The following is a 21,293-nucleotide window of genomic DNA, read 5'->3' as shown; positions in this document are numbered from 1 at the left end:
GCCATGTGCGTAACATTCCCCAGTTCATGCTGCTTTCAACAGTGGAACATCATGCGATTTTGCACTTCCAGACGGTAGCAGACAATGGTGTACATGATATCGATCATGTTTGCAAACTTTTGTAGATTATTTATATGTTCTCAATAAAGCTATGATACGCCACTTAGGGATAGTTTTCGAAACTGCCATTACCAAATTTTCATGCAGTTCCGTTGTATAATTTTTGCTACAGACTGCTCGCAAATTTCAAGTTTAATTATGGACACCCTGTATTAATAGAAATTGGGTACTGTTCTGTTATCGGGACCGGATTCAGATATCTCGCAAAGCTGACGACAGGCAAAAAATTCGAAGCATAAAAATAACCTCCAAAATATTAACGATACGGTTATGTTGAGAAAATTCCAAGGGAAAAAATAACAGAATAGACATTCATAAAATTAGAAATTTTTAATGTAAATTATAAAACTTGTCAAGAAATCAGAAAAACAAAATTGGCTAGCGAATTCAGTTGAACGCGAATTTCGTCACGATCGCAAAAGCCCTTAGTGCTTCGTTCTTTTTTTTTTTTTTTTTTTTTTTTTTTTTTTTTTTTGTAGTACACGTTAGTAAGCTAAGTACGTTAAACTCTTCGTTAGCACACGATGGAACATTTTGTTTTTATTTATTATGAATTTCTTTGTTATCACAAGCACATAAAAGTAAGCGAAGAAAATAGAATTTACTTAAATTTAATAAAAAATTAAAACCTTATTTCCAACATTCATTTATTGAGATAATTTAATAAACATGCATAACGGCAATATTTAAAAAAACGCGAATTACACAGTGTTTGGAAGAATAGATACTAAACGAAAAGTAATAAAACTGCAATTTGCAATCAATAAAAAATATTTAGTGTTTTTTAATATTACACTATTAAGTATCATATAATTATAGATTACAATATTTCATAGTAATACTAATGTTTCCTTAACACTATTTTTTCAATCATATGCGGATATACATACACATTTTTAGTTTTTTAGTTAGTATTTTAGGATAATGGCAGATTACCATAATCATTTCATACACTGTTTAAAATCATTAACCCTTTTTGCATACTATACAAAAGACATACTATAGAATGTGCATTTAAACCAGTTCTTCATTAAACAGCATGTCATAATGTTTTTAATGTATTGCTTTCTTGTTATTACATATATCTAATAAATATTCAGTCATATTAAGTACTGGTACGAGTCCAATAATTTCTTTGTATTTTGAAAATAATGAACATACCATAACAGCTTGAATTGTTGTTGCTTCTGCATTGATTGTATTTTCAGCAAAACCAGAAAGTGCCTTGTATGTTACTTACCATTGTATGTTATTTTTGGTTTTATATGAAATAATTCTGAGCACCAACCTTTCACTAATACAGTAATCGGTTAATATGAATGATATACGATATAGGAATTTCTGGTTTCTGTGCTGTTGGTCTCTGAAAAATTATCAACGAGAGGCTGTTAATCGATTAAACCTCTATACCATGCTTTCTGACTGCGGATGTAAAAGTGCCTTTTGTGTTGAGTCTATGCCGAGTAGTTTACAGTGTTCTTTAATTACAGTCTGGATGAAATTCTTTCCTTGATCGGAATGTAAATGAAGACCAAACGTAGAAATCCAGTGCTGTATCATTACTGTGACACCCTCTTGATCAGGGATAGGATACGCTTCAGGCCACTTGTCAAGTAATCAGTGACAACGAAGAAGTATTTTTTGCCATCTGCAGTTCGTGGCAGAAGTCCCAGAATGTAAAAGGCGATGGATTCATAAGACACTCCCACATTGCAATGTACAGATTCCTTCAACAGCGTTTCTTCGGTCCTTTCCGGCGCACTCAGGCATCGCGCGATTGGCACTACGTTTATACGTCAGCTCTTGCATTTTTATAATAGAAGCGCTCTTAACCAGTTAACTGTGATTGACGAGTATACTAGTCATAGAGAAGCTGCACGATTTTGTGTATTGACGAGTATACTCGTAATGCGTATAATGAAATTGAAAGATAAGAGGGAGGTTTATTTAGTAAGTACTGTACATAATGGCAACGTAATAAAAACAGAGAAAAGAAAAATAATAACAAAGAAGCCGGAGCTAGTGACTGATTATAATAAAAAAAAATGGATGGAGGAGATATGCGCGATGGAATTATCATAGCGTACTCCACAGCAAGAAAACGACTCAAAAAGTACTGCAAAAAGATATTTCTCCATTTTTAGACATTATGTGTCTGAATACATTCATATTATATTAAAAAAATAATGGAACATTATCGCGTATCAACGTTTTGCTTAAATTTATTGAAGACGCTTTTGCGACGTATCCAATTGAAAGAAATAAATCGACACAAACTCGGCCATTTACACCTAGTATAATATAATTAGGCGGGAATCATGTTCCGGATTATATACCCGGAACATCGAAAAAAACAACCCGACGTGAAGGTGTTCGCATTGCTACAAACGTAAGATCAGGAAGGAATCGCGTTACTGGTGTTTGATTTGCAAAGTCCCATTGTGTATAGTGCCCTGTTTCGCTGAATATCACTCCACAGCAGGAATTTAAATTCTTACTTTTATATGTATAAAATTTAGTTTAATATGTATGTAATATAGGCGTATGTTAACCAAATAAGTAAATATTAGTAATAAAATTTTCAATTTTATAAAATAAACCCATCTCTTTCATCCAATATCTTACCATCGCAACTTACTCCGTGATTGACGAAATACTCGTCATGGCTCGATTCTGGCGACACAAAACGGTGCGCACTTTTATACGAGGCCGCCACAGTTAACTGGTTAAACTGTCAGTAAAGTCTTTATTATTTCGAATAGGCCTTCTGTTGGACTGCTATGTAATTTTTTAAGAACGTCCGGGATCTTCAAAGTACTAACTGCCATCTGAATGCTTTTCCGTCATCCGATTCAAACTTCCAGTACAAGACGTCGTTTCGCATACGGAGCGAGTCACAGGGAGCCCAATATTGTTTTCTTGAAGAGCTATAGATCGAAATGTCCTGTCAGGTAGTTTTCCCATTTGAAAACCCGCCCCCATAAAAAAATCGCCATTTGTGGCAAATCGTCTTATAACACTACAGCGATATTTTACAGTTAGAGGAAACCTTCGCTTTATTGTAGCTAAATTTAAAGCCGCGCAACGGGATATTGATTAGAGACTGTGATTATCGTACCAAAGAGCACAGGTTACAAATCCTAGAGATGTTGTAAATGTATAGTGCCTTTGCGGCATGGGAGCGCTCTAAATATATGGCGAGCCAAAGTCCTCTCATGTGGTTTGGTAGTAGCGGAAAAAGTTTGGGTGACCCTCGAACCCGTCTTCCCGGGGTTTTTGCTTTCAATATTGGGATGGAACTGAGCAGACGTTCTGTCATCCGTGTTCACGGCTCAAGCCAAACAACAGGCCCAAAAATTGCCTTGCCACGAAAATACTCGTGGGTTTGTTCTGAATCAGTCAGACAAATGTGATACTTCAACAACAACCTAAATTTAACACCGCCATTTCTTAAGAAGTGTTGTTTTTCGTCAGAGATTGCCATAACTATATTATCCTTAGCATCCATCTTGAAACTGTCATTTATAACAGATAAGAGAAAATTGTTCTAGTAAGACAATTGTTTTGTCTTTTTGGTATCATTTATAATTAGTTCATGTATTAAAGAAGTCATTTTAAACTAGATTGAAACAAATTATTCATTATTTTAATTTTTTTCAATTTTTAATTTGGACATGTTTGAAAATTATATACTATTTTACGGAAAAAAAATTTAAACACGTTTTAAATCTTAATAGGAAATCTGGAATCCTAAAGAGGCGTAAGTGTTATTCTTGATTATTTTAATATGTTAGTTAGGTTTGTAGCGACATTAGGTAATTTTGGAAGCAGGCAAGATGAAAAATTAGCAACGCCTTCGCCGTCAATCGAACCGCGGACCTCTGGAATACCGGCCTAGTGTGCAGACCACCACACCACGAAGGCACGCCAAGAAGGTGAGAGAAATACCTTATAGGTTCTTTATTTATTATTCTAGTAGTTAAACATGCTTTGAACTAATCTGGCATGACGAAAACGCCCAATGAGAATTTCTTAGTTATTGAATAATGGTATGGTAAAAGGTTGACGCTTCCTGAAGAGTTAACTTAGTGTTATAAAAACATGAATAATCTATTAAATTAATTACATATTTGCAGTCGTCTTTTTTAGTACGAACACCTTTCGTAGTAATTATTTTTTATTACTTTGCAAAAACACTTTTTCACTCACTTTTCATATTTTGTATTTCCAAAAATAATAATAATTCCCGATTATAATAATTAAAATTATTTGATTAATAATTTAAATTAAATTTTAGCTACTTTAGCAATAGATTATTGCATTTTTTGCAATTTATTTTTAATATATGTATCATTCCTTTACACAGAAGAAGAAAAAATGAATCAGTTGTTTCATATATAGCATGAAATGTAACATGTACTGCTGATAATTAGTTTAAAACAAAGTGTACATTTTAAGTACATGAAAAAGAAATTCTATCACTTTATAAATAGCGTATAAGTCTAAAAATTATATTTTTATAATTAAAATGAAACCAACACAAAACTATTATATTAATAATTAATTAATAAAAGAATTTTAATATTTTAAATATAATAATAAATAACGTAAAATTATCCCACGTCGCATGTAAAATATTTTATATTAACATAATTTTGTGAATTATAGAGTTACGGAAATAACGAAACATTTGTTTTCAGCGGAAAAATCAGAAAATACACAACCTGATGGTCCAAACAAAACTTAACAATTTGGTAAACTCGACGTGAACTAAGCTACAGTCTAGAAGTTGAAAAATCGCTAACACTAGAAAATCGGAAATACAAAAAAAAAAAAAAAAAAAAAAAAAGTGAAATACAAGCAGACGATAAATTAAGCTTTTCTTGTTTGTGACACATCTCAAAATATAAAAATATAGTAATCCTCTTAAAAAGAAAGACTATTACAGCAGACTGAGTTAAAGCTCACAAATGACTTAAAAAATACTTTTTCTTACAGCTTATAATAACAAATCTCTAAAAATATTCTATAATGTATTGAAAAATCTATTAGAAATTATTATTCGAAATAAATGCTGCAACATAAATAAAGTTTGTTAAAATAATAACAAAAAATTCTAAACTACTCAAGGCATATGTTACTTAATACACAAAACGCTAATTCAAGTAGCCGCACACGTATTTCCATACGAAATATCATTGCTGTCGATAGATAAGCCTCCAGCAACATTTTATCCTGTCATGGTCAATGACCCCTCACGCAGGCGTTACAGGCATATACACTGGTGTGCAAAAATTAAGGACGAAGTCGAAAAATTAGCATATCAGCTGAACGAAGAGGCAGAGCGGACAGAAAGACCAATCAGGAGATTAAGTAAGGTGATGTACGGTAGCACATGCGCAGATATGCAGGTAGACGTAATGGGGGAGTGTCTGACTAGTATAAAGCATGTTGTCGATGTAAGATCAGTATTACTGGCAAAGAGATTGCCGCCTATAGCAGTTAAAATCACACCGAGTAACTGCCTCAGCGAGAAATGGCGAATAATCAATCTGTTAGACGACATCTGGATGCTTTTACCCGAGGTCGAATCATTGAGAAGTTGGAGGAAGGCCGCAGTGTGACAAGTGTGGCTGAAGAGGTCGGAATTGCTCACAGCATCTTTTCACGACTTTGGAGACAATTTCAAACTACAGGAACAGCTATCCAGGGGTTTAGTAGTGGTCGTCTACGAGGAACCACACCCGCAGATGACCGGTATATTGCCTTGCAGGCCAGAAGAAACAGGCGGCAGACAGCGGAAGAAATCGCTAGACGCACGACACAGGCGACTGGACGACCGATATCGCGTTTTACCGTGGCCAGAAGACTGCACGGTGGTGGTCTGTTTGCACGACGCCCTGTACGGTGTGTACCTCTAACGCCTGCCCATCGGAGAAGGCTTTCTCTGTGGTACCGGTAACACCGGAATTGGAGAGACAATGAATGGGGACGAGTACTCTTTACAGATGAGAGCAGATTCAGTCTGAGTAGCAATTCTCATCGCATACTCATCTGGAGAAAGCGGGAAGCCGCAATCATCCCTCGAACATCATTGAAAGGGACAGGTATGGAGGTGGCGGTGTTCTCGTTTGGGGAGGCATCATGCTTGGTAGTCGTACAGACCTTCACATCCTCTACGCAGGTTCAGTCAACGGGACCCGTTATTGTAACGAGATTCTTCTTCCATATGTGTGTCTTTTTAGAGGCGCTATGGGCCCGCAGTTCCTTTTCATGGACGACAATGCACCATGTCATCACACAGTGGCTGCCGAACAGCTCTTAGGGAGTGAGGATATTGAACGTATGGATTGGCCGGCACGATCTCCGGATCTCAATCCCATCGAGCATGTATGGGAGTTTCTAGGCAGTCGCTTGGCAGCTCGTACCTTACCACCAGCAACGATTCCGGAGCTTCGATTGGCGCTGCAAGACGAATGGGCAGCAATGCCTCAACAACTCATTGACACCCTCATTCTCAGCATGGGCAGACGCTGTGAAACCTGCCTAGCAGTCAGGGGAGATCATATCCCCTATTAAAGACCGGATGTTTCTTGCTGGACGCCCATCACATGGATGTTTCGACCTACAGTCGCATTGCGCTCCATGCTACTTTTTCAATAAAGCTTCTTTTTATCCCTCTGATTTCTCTTTTAGTAAGTGTTGCTTACATTACTCATGTCCTTACGTATTGGGGATCTTACGGTATCAAATGTGTTGATTTGGAAAGCTTTTGTACAAAGTTATATTGAAAAAACTGTCTCGTCCTTAATTTTTGCACACCAGTGTACATCTGATGCTCCGACATTATGTTACATCGTATAGATCAAGGATGTCAAACTCGCGGCCCACTACAAATATTTTTGCGGCCCGGCCAATATATCGGCAAATAATAATATATAATAATAAAATAACATATCGACGAAGAAAAAAATGAAATGTTTACTGCTAAGTAATTAACGATAATTTATTCAGTGTTGTTAGATTACTCACAGCGAGCTAACACACGCACTACTTAAATTACAAATGCGTGTGAGAAGCTTGCGTTCAGCTACCTTCGGCTTTTGGGGGACACGTGCACTCAGAACTTGTACGCATCCCCCGATAGCTGAATGTGGCCGAACTCATGGTCTCAGTTTTCCAATCATAGTTTTGTACGATATATTGGTGCATGCATGTGCATGCACTTTGCTTTATAATTAATTATTACTTAATTCATATTGTTACGGATTTCATAGTTATTTATTTATTTAGTTTTTTTTATTTAGAATTGTAATTAGATTTGCTTCATGTTGCCTTAGCAACGCAGACGATTTTTGAAAAGACAGCTGCGTTGGAAGGTTAAAAATAGAACAGCACGTGCATTTAATACCTAATAAATAAATATCTCGTAATTGCTGTTGCCATCCACAAAAATATGTTATAGATGTTTCCAGATTCGAGAAATTAATTATAAAGCTTATAAAAGCCGAGAACAAACAACTCATCTCAGTAGTAGCTGTAGTTCTAGCGAACTGTTTGTTTACTTAATGCTGTGATTGATTTGTAGCGATTTCGCTGTGAGATAGAATTAGTTTCTCTGTTTTGAATTGATTTTTGCTAAAAGTTTGACATTTTGTGATATTGTTAGAATATTTTTGAAGCATTTTGATTTATCTCTTGTGGAAAGAATAAATTTTTGTTAACTTTTTAACGTTAACCGTGTTTATTCCAGTCCTTTGTATTCGGTATGTCTATATCAAAACCAAGTGGTAGTAAAATTAAACGAAAAATTGTATTTTTTGCGGCCCGCCTAATGTTCTAGTATTTTTCGCGGCCCGCCTAAAGTTAAACCTTGTTTGTTTGGCCCAAGTGTACCTATGAGTTTGACATCCCTGGTGTAGATAGACTGGTGCAGGTTCCGCAATGTCGAGATATACTTGACAATTTTATCAAAAACAAGACTTGAGTAGACTGTCCTTAAGAGGTGAAGGAAGTATTTTTATTAGTAATGCTTGTAACGCATTTATGTTTTCTATTGTTAATTTGCTCAGAATTCCTTTCGTTCTGAAGATCTGGAAATGATGTAAAAATGAATAACATAACAAAAGCGCAACATCAGTACCGATAAGATGCAAGAACTTTCTACCGTGAAACATACTATGTTAAAGTACGTACGTCGCTGAAGACGGGAAAGAACAGTACATTGAAAAGTATATTCCCTAAACATAATGGAATTAAAATAGTGTTCTTTACACCTGCATCATTCTCTCATTTTTTGCCGTCCCCCAATAAAAATAATCTTTATATCCGGAACATCATAGAATTTGCCGTGGCTTGAATGTTGAATATATAATTTTCTATTTTAAATATTACCATCTCTCGATACATAATTTAATCCCGAGAAACTTCTCTGCCATATGAATTCTTGATCTGATTTCATAAAGCCTTAAACAGGGTTGCCGATTGCACTTATTATTTTATTCCCATTTCTGTAGAATCTTGCATATCTTACACGTTTTCAACAATAAATTCAAAAGCCGTTCCTTTAACCTAAAAGATAATATAAGCTACTCATTTTCTACCTTGAGAGCTAAGATCGCACATATCGCTTTAGACAAGATTGAGAGATGTCTGATGCAACGAAAAGCTTTTAGCTATTCATACTTTATCGAAGATAATAATACCTGATTATGTAAGCAATGTGTGCTCAAAGTCTAGATGCTTATTTTCGGTAATTTGTTTTGAGAAATTTAAGTATATGACAAAGGGTAGAGTCCACAGCGATAATTTAAGTAACAGATGCTTTTAAACTTTGTTCTTATTGGTTTGCTCAAGAAACAATATTTTCTTTTTTTTTTAATCATTGACATCATGGTTTTTATAACACTTAATCAGAAGGACTATGAACAATCTTATCATTTTTGTAGTATTGTTTATGTTTTTCTAAATATAGCTTATCATTTTTTAGTACATAACAAGGCAGAAGATAAAAATAAATTCGAAAACGTTGATCTGGTATTTTTTGAATTTGATCAATGATAAAGTATAATGACCTCCGCAAACTTTCAGTTCTTAAAATATAAACCTTTCTGTCGTGGATAAATAAATTTCGAAACACTAGAAATAATTTCTGAAAGTAAATTATAGGAATAATAAGCTTTGCATAGAAAAATTATGTTTTTGAAATCATGATTTGGGGAGGGCGTAAACAATATTATTCTACATGTTTAAGGGTACAATAATAGTTTATCAATAAATGAACGAAACGGTGGCAATACTTGTAAAGAGATTAGGTATTTTTTGGAAGCAAGAGAGATGAAAAATTAGCAACCGCCTTCGCCGGGAATCGAACCACGGACCTCTGGAATACCAGCCCATGGTGCAGAACCACTACACCACGAAGGCACGCCAAGATGGTGGGAGAAATACCTTATATACCTTTTCATCTTCATGTTTAGGAAACTTTTAGGATCTTCATGTTTAGGAAACATGTTAGGATTTTTTTATTTCAAACTATATTTTAGGGTATGCGACGGAATTTCGATTACCAGTAATATTGTTGCACTCATATGTATGAAATACTATTTCGCTTGAAATTTTAAACTTCTGGTGAGTTTTTGGGTGCTGAGATTTTTTGGATATGATATTCTTGCTTCAGAATGTCGAGACGAAGAAACGAACAATTTTATGTATGAGATTGGAAACACACACAGTTTGAGAAAAAATATAAATTTTTATAAAAATCTTCTCCTGCAGCTACTTTTGGCAAAGATTATCAAAAAAAAAATTAAATATTATTAAATTTCTTGTTATTTAACAATAACTGTGGTAGAGATGTACTTCCCTGAGTTTTTGTGTAATTGAATTTAGTTGAAATATTTTTGTTTTCCTACATTAATTTTACAAATTAATTCAATAACGAATGAAAACAGAAATTTTAGGTGGTATTGAATCTTTAATAGAAGAGATGTACGTATATCGTTTGTAATAAAAATTAATAGTGAAGTTGAAACTTTATTATTCTTATTAAATCGAGCCTTTATTATATTTTACACGCTTACAGTTAAAAGCTGAATCATGAAGCTCATTCTTATTAGTAGGAATTTTATAAGGATTTTAGTTTGGATAATCATCAGGATTTACATTTTGACTTACACAATTCAAAATCACACTCCTGTTGAAAAAATTAGCACCAAAGGCAAAACAAACAATATACAAAGTATTAACACAACACTTCTTTGTAACATTAATGATTACAACATTTATATTTTAAAACATCTAACTACGAATATGGAGACAACTCTCGTTAAATTCAAAACATTAGAATACTCTTTCCAATTTCCAGACTCAGTATTGCAAAGTTACAAACGTTAAACAAGTAAAGTTATACTGAAAATAATACCGCCTGCATAAGTTTAATACTCAGTTTTCTATATCTCTCACCTAGAGTTGGGAGACTTCACACCTCAGCAATCGCGTTGCAGATCAAGTATTTCTGGTTTTTGATACCTCTTCCAGATCGAGTTGTTACAGTTCGTGTAACGGTTTCTGCAGGGTCTGCTACTCATGCCTGGGATACTCCAGAATGAGACATTTGCTTTCTTTGCCTTTTAGCTTGAACATCCTTAGCCATTTCACAAGTACCTCTAACGGAAAGATTACCTCTAACGGAAAAAAACGTTGTATCATTCTCATTATTTTTCCATGAGCTGCTCGAAGTTTCAGGAGTCTGGTGAATTTTTCTTTTTCCATATAAGATCCAGAAACGTTCCATCAGAAAATTAAGTGACATTTGAGTCCCCACATGTTCATGCCTTTTATGAAAAGAAAATGTTAAAATTTTTAAAGGGGAATTACTCTTTATACATTCGTTCCTTTTCTTTTAGCGTTTGTTGTTTATTTTTTGAGCACGAATGTAGGTTAGGTTGACCGCTTTGTGGCGAAGTGGCTAACGCATCGCGGAGCTGCACCACAGGTCCAGGGTTCGATCTTCGGGCTGCAAGGTTGACTTAGCCTTTCATCCCTTGAGTGGGTCGATAAAATGAATACCAAGTTCGCTTGGAGAATAAACACCGGGGGTCCTGCGACAAACTGACTACTTGCCCAGGGCATAGGCTGATGCACTCCGGGGTCCAAGGTCAAGAAAGCAGATTTCGGGAACTGCAGGCCATGGTCCACTTAGGGCTGTTGCGCCACTGAGTTTAGTTTTAATTTAGTAGGTTAGATTAGGTGAGGTTAACTGATTAAGGCAAAGCAACTCGAGGACTATGTGAACGGAAACCTAACTCTGAACTGAAATCTGAGAACTGATGCTCTCTTCGAGCTTACATAGTTTTCCCCCGGCTACCGAGAAACTTCTAGTACCTCCCATTTCTCGAAATTACTGGAAGTTATATGCTGTCAAAGTTACATATAAAGGCCTGCTATGGTTACAGTTACATACAGGGATCAATTACAATTATTCAATTACGGTAGCAGTTACTTATATACAGAGGCCAAAGTAAAATGTCGACAAATAGTCGTCAAATTTGGCGACTTTGCGCGATTTCTCACAAAAGCTTTCGCTAGCTTGGCGATATCTCGCCAGTTCAGCAAGCTAACCATTTACCTGAAGCTTAAATAAGACTTGATCCTGTAATTTTATTTTTTCAGTAAAGTTTCCTTTCTTAAGTCATTGTACGTTACACTATACAAGAGACACCAAAATTTTACGTATAATCTCATTAAAATTATTCACGTGCAGACATATGTTAGTTTTATTGGTGAATTTGCGACCGCTGTATAATGTCACATGACCTATTTATGTTAGCGAAACTGAGGTACCTGCATTTCAGAGCTTCTGTTCAAATTGTTGGTATATGCAGGCTATCATTCCGTATAATGTGACATTGTACACGCTTGCTATTGACATTTTTTCCCTACCCTAAAGCTCATCTCTAAGCGTGCTGCATCAATCTCATATGAATGAACATAGTCATTTTATTGCAGATAGACATCATATTTTCGCAGCTTTAGTTTTATGCTATAAAAAATTATTTTGGTGTTTAAGGACTTCACTATACATTTTGCATACACATATTATTAGTATTATATAATTTATGAAGCATATTTAAGTAAGTTTTTTATTATTTTTCTAATTGCTTTCTTTGTTTAGCCTTTTCTAATTAGCTTCTATGGGTCAATCTTCTATTTTATTTCCGACCGCCGAGAAATTTCTAGCACCTTCGATTTCTCAAAACTGCTGGAAGGCATATAAAATTACAGTTATACATAGGGCCGGATACAGTTAGAGTTACGCAGGAATTAGACCAATTACATTTACACAGGGGCAGAACAAAAATGTCCCCGAATGTCCAAGTTTGGCGAATTTTGGCAATAAAAATTAGTCTCCGAAACCATCGTCATCCTGGCGATATCTCACCAATTTGGTAAGGTAGCGATTTATCTCAATGTTAAATGGACTTGCTCCTGTAACATTATTTTCCCGGCGGAGCTTCTCATTTTTGAGGCATTCCATGTCACATTGTTCAAGAGATACTACAATTTATATATGGTTTCACTAAAATCATTTACATATATACAAAATTCGTAAGAATATTGATTTAACATATTTTAGATTAGCTGCTGTTGACTGTAGTTAATTTTAGCTGTTGTTAATTTTAGATTAGCTGCTGACATTTAAGACTATAGTGTTATCTTCTTAAATTATTAGGTTGAGAAGGCAGTTTTGCGGGTAAGTGGCTTAAAATTAATTTATTTCAGTTATACTGTAATAAAAAAGAACTTATTTTTTAAGTTGCAGTTTATTTTTAATTTATTGTAAATATGTAATGTTAAATTAGCATGTTTCTTTTACCATTATCTTTTACCAGCTAAAAGTTCTTTACATTGTTATCCTGTTAGGTAAAAAGCCCAAGCATGGTTTAAACATATTATAGCTTATTACGAGGTAAACTGCTTACGCTGTTTAGCAATCAATAAAAGAAGAAGTTCAGTGTGATAATTAGCAAAATAATCTGGATTGCAGTTTCCCTGGAACTCAGACCAACTATACTGATTCATATTTTCATTTTATTTTTCTGAGTTTCTTTGAGATATTAATGATGTGAACTCAGTTAATTTGTATTAAGTATTGCCAAAAGCGACTACTGACCAAGTAGCACTTTAAGCAGGATAAGAGTTAGAAGTACTGAATTTACTGGTCTAAGCTAAGCCTTAAGGTCCGCCAACGACCGAGCGGTAAAAGCCGATGAACACTGGTAGTTCGGTCTAGGGTTGGAATCCCGGCGAACATGGGCGTTTTCGTGGTTTTCCCCTTGTATAACGAGCCAGTTGCCCTTAAAAAGACCTCCACGGGGCATCCCTCCCTTTCCGTGTAGTGCCTAAGGGCGGAGCACGTAATAAGTAAAAAAAAAAAGGTAGGCCTAAAAAATGCAGCCATTTAAGCCATTTCTTCTTTCATAGTTCAATATGCAAAGACATAACAGTATTTTACAGATGTATGCTAATTTAAAATGTCAAATTACTAGAATCATAAAAACAGACAGACGACTTATCATCTTATCTTCCTTCAGCTTACTGTAATCACAAACACATATTTAAAAAGGTTTAAATAAAACCTTTTTATTCACACGTCAATCTTACGGCTACACAAAACTGACAAAATAAGAGAAATTCGATTTCTGCATATGGAAATTATAGAACAAACCTTCAACGCCAAATTCAAATATGAAATACAAATTAATACGTTCTAAATAAGCTGTATGTAGATCAGCATGAAGTATTCTCGGCTTGCCGAAACTAAAGCCATTAATCAATTCAAGAAACAGGAAGACTTTAACAGAGTAATGTTAACAGAGCTGACAAAAGCTCTTATTATTATTATTATTATTATTACTATTATTTGAGCTTTTAACTTTCTTCTAAATATCGTGTTGAAACTCACTAAACCATTTCTATTCTTGTGGATTACGGGATATTTGCTAAGCACTACTCTCCAAACAGTAGGCGTCCAATAAGAAATATTTCATAAGAAAAGAGCAAAAATATCCCATATTATAGTAGAAATTTTAAAGAATATTACATTGGCGTTGGTAGTTTAAAGCCAGGTTTTTCATAAAATCTTTTAAACGGAAATAGCACGAAAAATATATTTGCCTATTGATTTGTTGTGATATTTATTAATTAATGCTTTAAGAGTCTATGATTATTTTTGAACGAAATGATGTAATTTTTAACATTCAACAGGAAATTCATCAAATTAAATTACATTCTCAATAGAAAATTTAATACACTAAAATTCAATATAATAAATTCAAGAAACATAATGCAACAAACTTCTATCTTTTATCCTGTCCTTAAATTAACTGATATAAGATTCGAGAGACTAACGTTTATGAAATTAAGACTAATTTTTATTTTTTATAAAAGTATGCAAGTCTCAGATCAATTGATTGTTAAATAAATAAAGATGTACTGTTTACTTCACTTACTTTAATATAAGCCTTTAAGGAACCAACGCTGATCACTTTAAGTCCATAACCTTCCTCTGAGTCAAAAAACAGAGATTGGTTTGACAAACAGACAGAGTTGCTTGACATTGAGACTGCATCGACCAGATTCGAGTAATCAGCTGGTGTCCTATAGAAAGTTGGGTTCGTTTGACGAGGCATATTACCTAACCGTGAGAGAAAAAAACTTTTTATTTATGTCTCAGATATAGGATATAATGCATGGAGCTCAAGTTTAAATAAGGATGCATTTCTTATCATTTGACGACAACCAATTACATGCTCTTGCGACGTTGCTCATTTTGAGACTCATTTGAAAATATGTGATGCTCCACATAATTTTCACGCTAATTTCAACTTAAAAATCTCAATTAATTAAAACCACGGGAAACACAAATAGTTGTATCTTAGGTTTAGTTACGAGCCTCTGACGCAAACGTTAGCTGAACAGCATTTCTCTGGTTTTTCTTATCCAAACTCATGCGGACGTATTTTAATACCTAAGATAAATCTCTAAATTTAGCCCCTAAATGCACTATTTTATAATTTTCCCATTTTATTTATCACATTTTAATTTTCCAACCCTCTCATTTTTACTTGCGATAAAGGCCTCCTTCATCATCTCACAAGACCGTGTCCTCACATGCAGTGCTAATATTAGGGTAAGTTTTACTTTAAAAGCATTTCCATTATAATCTAAGCATCATTCATGCTTCATGATTGAATTAATTCATCCAAGCATTCATGCTTGGATTGCATGATTTCATCCAAGCATTCATGCAATCCATAATTGCATGATTCATCCAAGCATTCATTCATCAAAGCATCATTCATGCAATCAATTAATTACATCGATTGAATGATGAAAGTTTTATAAACTTCACCATAAAAACAGGAGCTCAAAAAATGAAAAAATTGTTTGATTTGTAATACCTGTTTGATCTGTTTCTGAGTTTTCTTTGGAAGTTATAATTTATGGGAATAAATCTTTAGTTGAAATTTTATTCTGTATTAACTGAAGTTCAGTATATGTTTTAATTAATTTGTGACAGTGGTAAGTCGCTTGTGCGGGGTAAAAATACACAATGTAAACGAAGATAATTTAAGCAAAATCTTAAATATTAATTTATGAAGCATCAGAAGTTACCTGACGAATGAAAACAAGATTCTCGGAAAAATAAATGTCCTCCATCATTTAACCACATAAGTATTTTTTCTAGCAAAGAGATGCATTCTTGATCACTCAAGTACATGAATAGCCAGTTGCTGAATACGACATCATACCTGCAATAAATATGAAATTCAGAGATTGAGACAATTAAACTCTCAAGTTAATATTTTATTTAATACAGTGAAAACCTTTCGTAGAGACCCTCTAATTTAAGACTATCGTCCTTGTATATTTCTGAAAATGTAATTGGATAACAGTATTGAACGTCGTTAATGGATATGTTCTCCAAGGCGGTTCTTTCTATGGAACACCAAAATCATTTGGTACCGTGAATGGCCTTAGAGTGAATTCAATCTATATATAACTCCTTTCTTTTTCTTGCTTTTTCACCGTCCTTACGAAAAGAACTAAGAAAAGATTTTTAAACCAGAGAATTGAATTATCATGTAGAATAACTGTATTATTTAGCTTAATCTTAGGTTGTTGGATGAAGTGATACTGAATTAAACAGACGTCCACAGAAATATTATAAATTCATCCCTTCCACTAGTATTAGACTTTAATATTCAATTTTTTTTTTCTTTCATTAAGTGAATAATTTGAGTTACGAAGAAAGTTAACAAGAAAACTTCAAAATTTTAATTAGTATGAAAACAGCAATTTGTTTTACTTTCTGAAGCAATACCTCTTTAAGAGATGCTATAAAGACTGAATAATATTTAATAAAAATTGTATATATATATATATATATATATATATAATTCAAAAATGGGGGAAAACTTCAAATTTCAGAAAAAATACTGTACGTACCGTCTTGTTGAATCACTCTTTCACTTAAACTCGAAAACGTATGTAAATGTATAAGTAATTAGGATACGAAATAGTCATGTTCAAGAAAATTATTTGCTAGAACTGAAAAGATTGTTGTTATTGATAAAAATTATTATTTTCCGTCAAACCTCGTGGTAAGACATACAAAGAATTAATATAATTATTTAGTTTTTATCACGTTTTTTTCTTTTTCTTCCCTTTAATGCATCGAAATTAAGCTTTGATGAAGAAATATTAGAACGATGACTTCTGTTTGTTTACGACATTCTATTGTACTGAATGAGGTAATTTTGGAGGAGCAACGAAGCTTCTCAGGAAATTGCACTTGCGAATTTCGTAATTTGTTGTAACTGAAGTTGCTGTAACAATTCCCTTTCAAAGTGCAATCATCTAATCTCTACATATAATAAAAGAAAGAGTCTGTGTGTCTTTCGTTCGTGCTGCGCGTAAGCTAATAGACCCAGGGCTACGAAATTTGGTACATAGGTGCATCTAGACAAGAGCCAGTGCACCTTGAAGCGATTTTTTCAAAATTCGAATCAGACTTTTTTTAATTTAATCTTTTTTGATGAAACAAAACATGGCAACAGTTTTTCATTCACTGTTTTGAATACTGGACTGCTGACTGTTTTCTCTTGAGAATATGAGATTTATTGCTTATTTCATCTAAATTTTTTTAATATGCCATACATTTTTATTGATTTTTTTTATAAAGTTGTTCTGCAGAGTAAAATTCTGTGCCGGTTTTAAATTTAATGTCTGGTGTTCCCTTTAGGCATTTTTACGGTTCATTTAAAAGCCAGACGAAGGCTGGCCGTATATTTGCTAATATTAACATAAGACATAAAACTTTACGTAAAACAGTACACAGTTATTTTCACAGTTAAGTGGGCATAAAACAAAGCATTAAATAAAACAGTATCACAGTTTAAATTATCTTAACAATTGAGTGGACTTAATTTTAAGGATTATAAGAGCGTGAGAAGTCGCAAAACTTCAGCTCTTCGGATCCTCAAGTGAAACGAGCCCCAGTACTTCTGTAATAACTGAATCACAGTGCTAATATAAAATATATATTATGTTTCAATATTTTATTGAGCAGATAATAAAACTTGTAACCAATCCTTTAACATAAACTGTTGGAATAGACTACCTGTGCAGAGAAGTACTTCAGTAAAAGCCAAGTGTCTAATCTGACAGGTTATATCAGACTCTTGCTTTGTAATTTTCTTAAAGTTAAATGTAATGTCCGTGTATAACTTAAACCTGTTAATAAATACTTGTTACACTATACAGGACTTTTCTATGACCCTATCTAAAACGACCCTCTCACAAACTGATGTAAATGATAGTTACTGAATGCTTACATCATTAACTTTGGAAAGAACACTATTTGCTGCGAAAGCTTAAACAGTTGAGAATGAAAATCATCTAGTAATGAAGATTGTGAATATAGTATTAAAAAATAAACTAATATGCAATTTTACCTAACCTTGAAGAATATTGCCCAATTTATTCGCCTTTCTTTTATTCTCCATGCCATACCTTGCTACTACTCATTGAAATAATTTTCATTTATTACTGGCGCTCTTCTTGGTGGAATTTTGTTCCACTCGAGGTTTTAACTTTTCGTCATCTTTGGAGTCTGGTTGAGGTTGGCGTCGACGTAATGTTGTTCCTTCGAGTGTTGGGGTGTGGAATAGTTGATTTAATAAAGGTTTTCATCAAGTTTTGAATAAGTAAACCCTTGTTTGTACTTTGTGAATTTGACAGTCCATGTTAGTAAAGAAATTAAAACTTCAATTTCCTTTTTGTCCGGAATCGCAGCATTTATGGTCTGATCGAGTCATTAAGTCTCATCGAGTCATTCCTGAATGCCTATAGATATAACGGCTTTAAATATAAGTTTGGGAAACATAAAGGTTGGTGTGTGCATATTCTGGCTCAAAACCTTAGAGGTTATACGAGCGGCAATATAAAGGCCCGATTAACCAAACTTTCGAAATTTGATTCTGAACATGTTCAGCAAATGGATAAATTCGATTTGAGCAATAAAACAGAAAATCTAAATCGTCTAGAAGATAAATTAATGAATTAAGAATCCAGTAATAGAAAGTATTAAAAGCTGAAGAAACGTGTTTGTGAAACTGATGAAGATTTTTAAAAGCAAAAGCCATGCAGGTATAAGAATTTTTTCTAATCTAACCAAATTGGAAAATTTGAACAAGAATGTATATTTTGAGGGTAAGCAGAAATTAAATCTTAAGTTTCCAGAAATAACTTTACCTAAATTTGATAGGAAAAATGTAATAATTTTAAAACTCAGTTCAATAGTATAATTACTTCTATTGATTTGTCATCTGATAACCATATAGTGTTGCGTGGCCCCAACTTGTCAGCAACTATGGTAGTGACTGCTATGAACTGTAAATTACACAAACTCGTAAGAAGGGTTTTAAGCCCTTTTTATTCCACTTTAGAAATAACAGCTGCGTTCACTTGACGCTCACAAACTACGCCACCCAGCGGTTTAACAAAACAGAAATGTGAAACTAAAAATAAACGACAGGATGAATAAACAACTAGATCACTACCTACGAGGCTCTAAAACCGTAACTAAACCGCGTTCTAAAATACAGCTGAGATTCAGCAAGCTTACTGATTAAGCAGTTGAAAGATTCAACGAACTGCCGAGATAGGCACACCGGCCGAAACGCGCGGTTCTTAAATTTCTACCTAGCAACTTTCACGCTCGCGATTCAAGAAGCACACATACAATCTCGTTTCCCTTCTATTTAAACTCAATTTACTTCTTCTAAAATTTGAATAGACTGCGCGTTCTACTACAATTTACATACTCTGGCATTGGCAATTCTAGGGAAAAGTAAATTGCATCTAACTTCATTAATTAAACGCACTTTTCAGTACACCAGAATTCCAAAAATCCGAACCAGCTAGGATCTGGATATTAAAAAGATCCGGACAATGGGGGGCATGTTTTTTTTTACATTTATTTTTATAAATAAAATGCCTGTATTTTCACTGTATTAAAATTTAAGGAAAGAAATCAATTATTTTTAACAGAAAACAAAACGCATGAGACCAATTTTTTTTTCGATTAATATTAAGCTATAGCTCTGTAGAGTCATTAGGTTCTTTTAGGTAAAATTTGCTATTTACTTGTCTTTTTATTATTTTAATTTAATTGCTGTTTATAGTTTATTTTAGGTTTACATACATAATTCATGTAGGGGAAGTTTCCTGTAAGCAAGAGTTTCTAAATTACTTTGGTTTTTTAAAGAGTTTCTAAATTACTTTGGTTTTCTAAAGAGTTTCTAAATTACTTTGGTTTTCAAAAAAATTTGGTTTTCTACTCATAATTGACTTTTTATTCATTTAATTACTTTTAACTCTAGTCATTTGCTTGCTATTTTCTCAAAATTACACTGTTTAAATTTCTCTTTTTGTAATTCACAGCATTTGATTTTGCTTTTAGTTTTAAGTTTTACTTTTACTCTTGCCTATATGGATGACGAAACACGAATTGAGTAATTGAAGAGTTAGATATGGGGGCAACTTCTTCCCCTTGATAAGTCTGTCTTCTGCTTGTTCAACAATTATTCACTTATGCAATTTTTAGTAATAATAAATTTAATTTACTTTTTCATGGTTTTAGATAAGTGCAATTAATTTACATATGATCTTAGAATTTAAATGATATTGTAAATTAGTTCGCAGCAATAATGATTATTTTTCTTTTTATTTCTTTGCAATTAAAATTTCTTAATTAAATTTAAATTTTTAATTTTATATTTGCTTTATACCAATAGAAAATATTTGTTAAATTACAAAACGTCTAAAAAATGTGCGAGCAGACTCTGTATTATGTTGTTCATATGACGTTTATATGTTCATGTAGCTGTATGTTGTTGTTTCATAAGTCTATCAGTATAATGATGTATGAAATTGTCTAACGTGTTTTGACTTAAAAATTTCTTAATGATTGAAATGTTTATTTTACCTGATGTAATGTCTATTCGTCTTTACAACGGGGCAGGATGTTGGGCTGTTCTTGGCTCGATTCTGTTCCACTCGAGTCATAGAGGGAGGATTATTCTTACCTTCATGACTCGAGTCGACTTTTAGTCAACTCAGTAGTCTGGTTGAGATACGGCTCTATGTAACGTGGATCCTTCGAGTGCTTTTGAATGAGGTAACAGATGTAATAAATGTTTTAATACAATTAAATACTAACTGCATGGTTGAATTAAGTATGTAAACTCTTGTTTGTTCCTTGTGAACTTTACGGTCCATTAAAAGAATTTAAACGTCAGTTTCGTTTTCGTATGGAATTGCAATTATCTGGAATTATATATTTTACTATATTTATATTTTTATATATTTTACTATATTTAATTTGTTATTAATTTATTCACTTTTATTTTATTTCATTTCGTTTCATGATATTTTATCTACATATTTATCGTTGACTTAGTTTATTATTAAAATTGTTATCTGCTCACATTTTATTATTTTTTAGTTATTAATTATTTCTTGTTTTATTTATTATTATTTTATTCATTTATTGTCTTCACTGTCCTTGACAGTCTACCACATAGGTGGGGAACCTGCGGCCTCCG

At 33.5% G+C, this 21,293-nt stretch overlaps 1 protein-coding gene across 4 annotated transcripts in view; it reads right to left on the bottom strand.

The window, feature by feature from the left end:
• Positions 1-21,293, bottom strand: part of LOC118187330 (uncharacterized) — a 152,908-nt gene that overhangs the window by 105,100 nt on the left and 26,515 nt on the right. For all 4 annotated transcript variants that reach the window (XM_085822396.1, XM_035357526.2, XM_085822397.1 and 1 more), the window contains exons 4-5: positions 15,799-15,935; positions 14,634-14,818 (exon numbers count right to left, since the gene is read on the bottom strand). In XM_085822396.1, the coding sequence (XP_085678522.1) occupies positions 14,634-14,818; positions 15,799-15,935 (322 nt within the window). The remainder of the gene's footprint in view (positions 1-14,633; positions 14,819-15,798; positions 15,936-21,293) is intronic.

The sequence above is a fragment of the Stegodyphus dumicola genome, chromosome 8, assembly GCF_044657685.1.
Source record: "Stegodyphus dumicola isolate Sdum_Otavi_A_Nest chromosome 8, ASM4465768v1".
Taxonomy (NCBI): domain Eukaryota; kingdom Metazoa; phylum Arthropoda; class Arachnida; order Araneae; family Eresidae; genus Stegodyphus; species Stegodyphus dumicola.
This window is presented reverse-complemented; position numbering and strand designations above follow the sequence as displayed.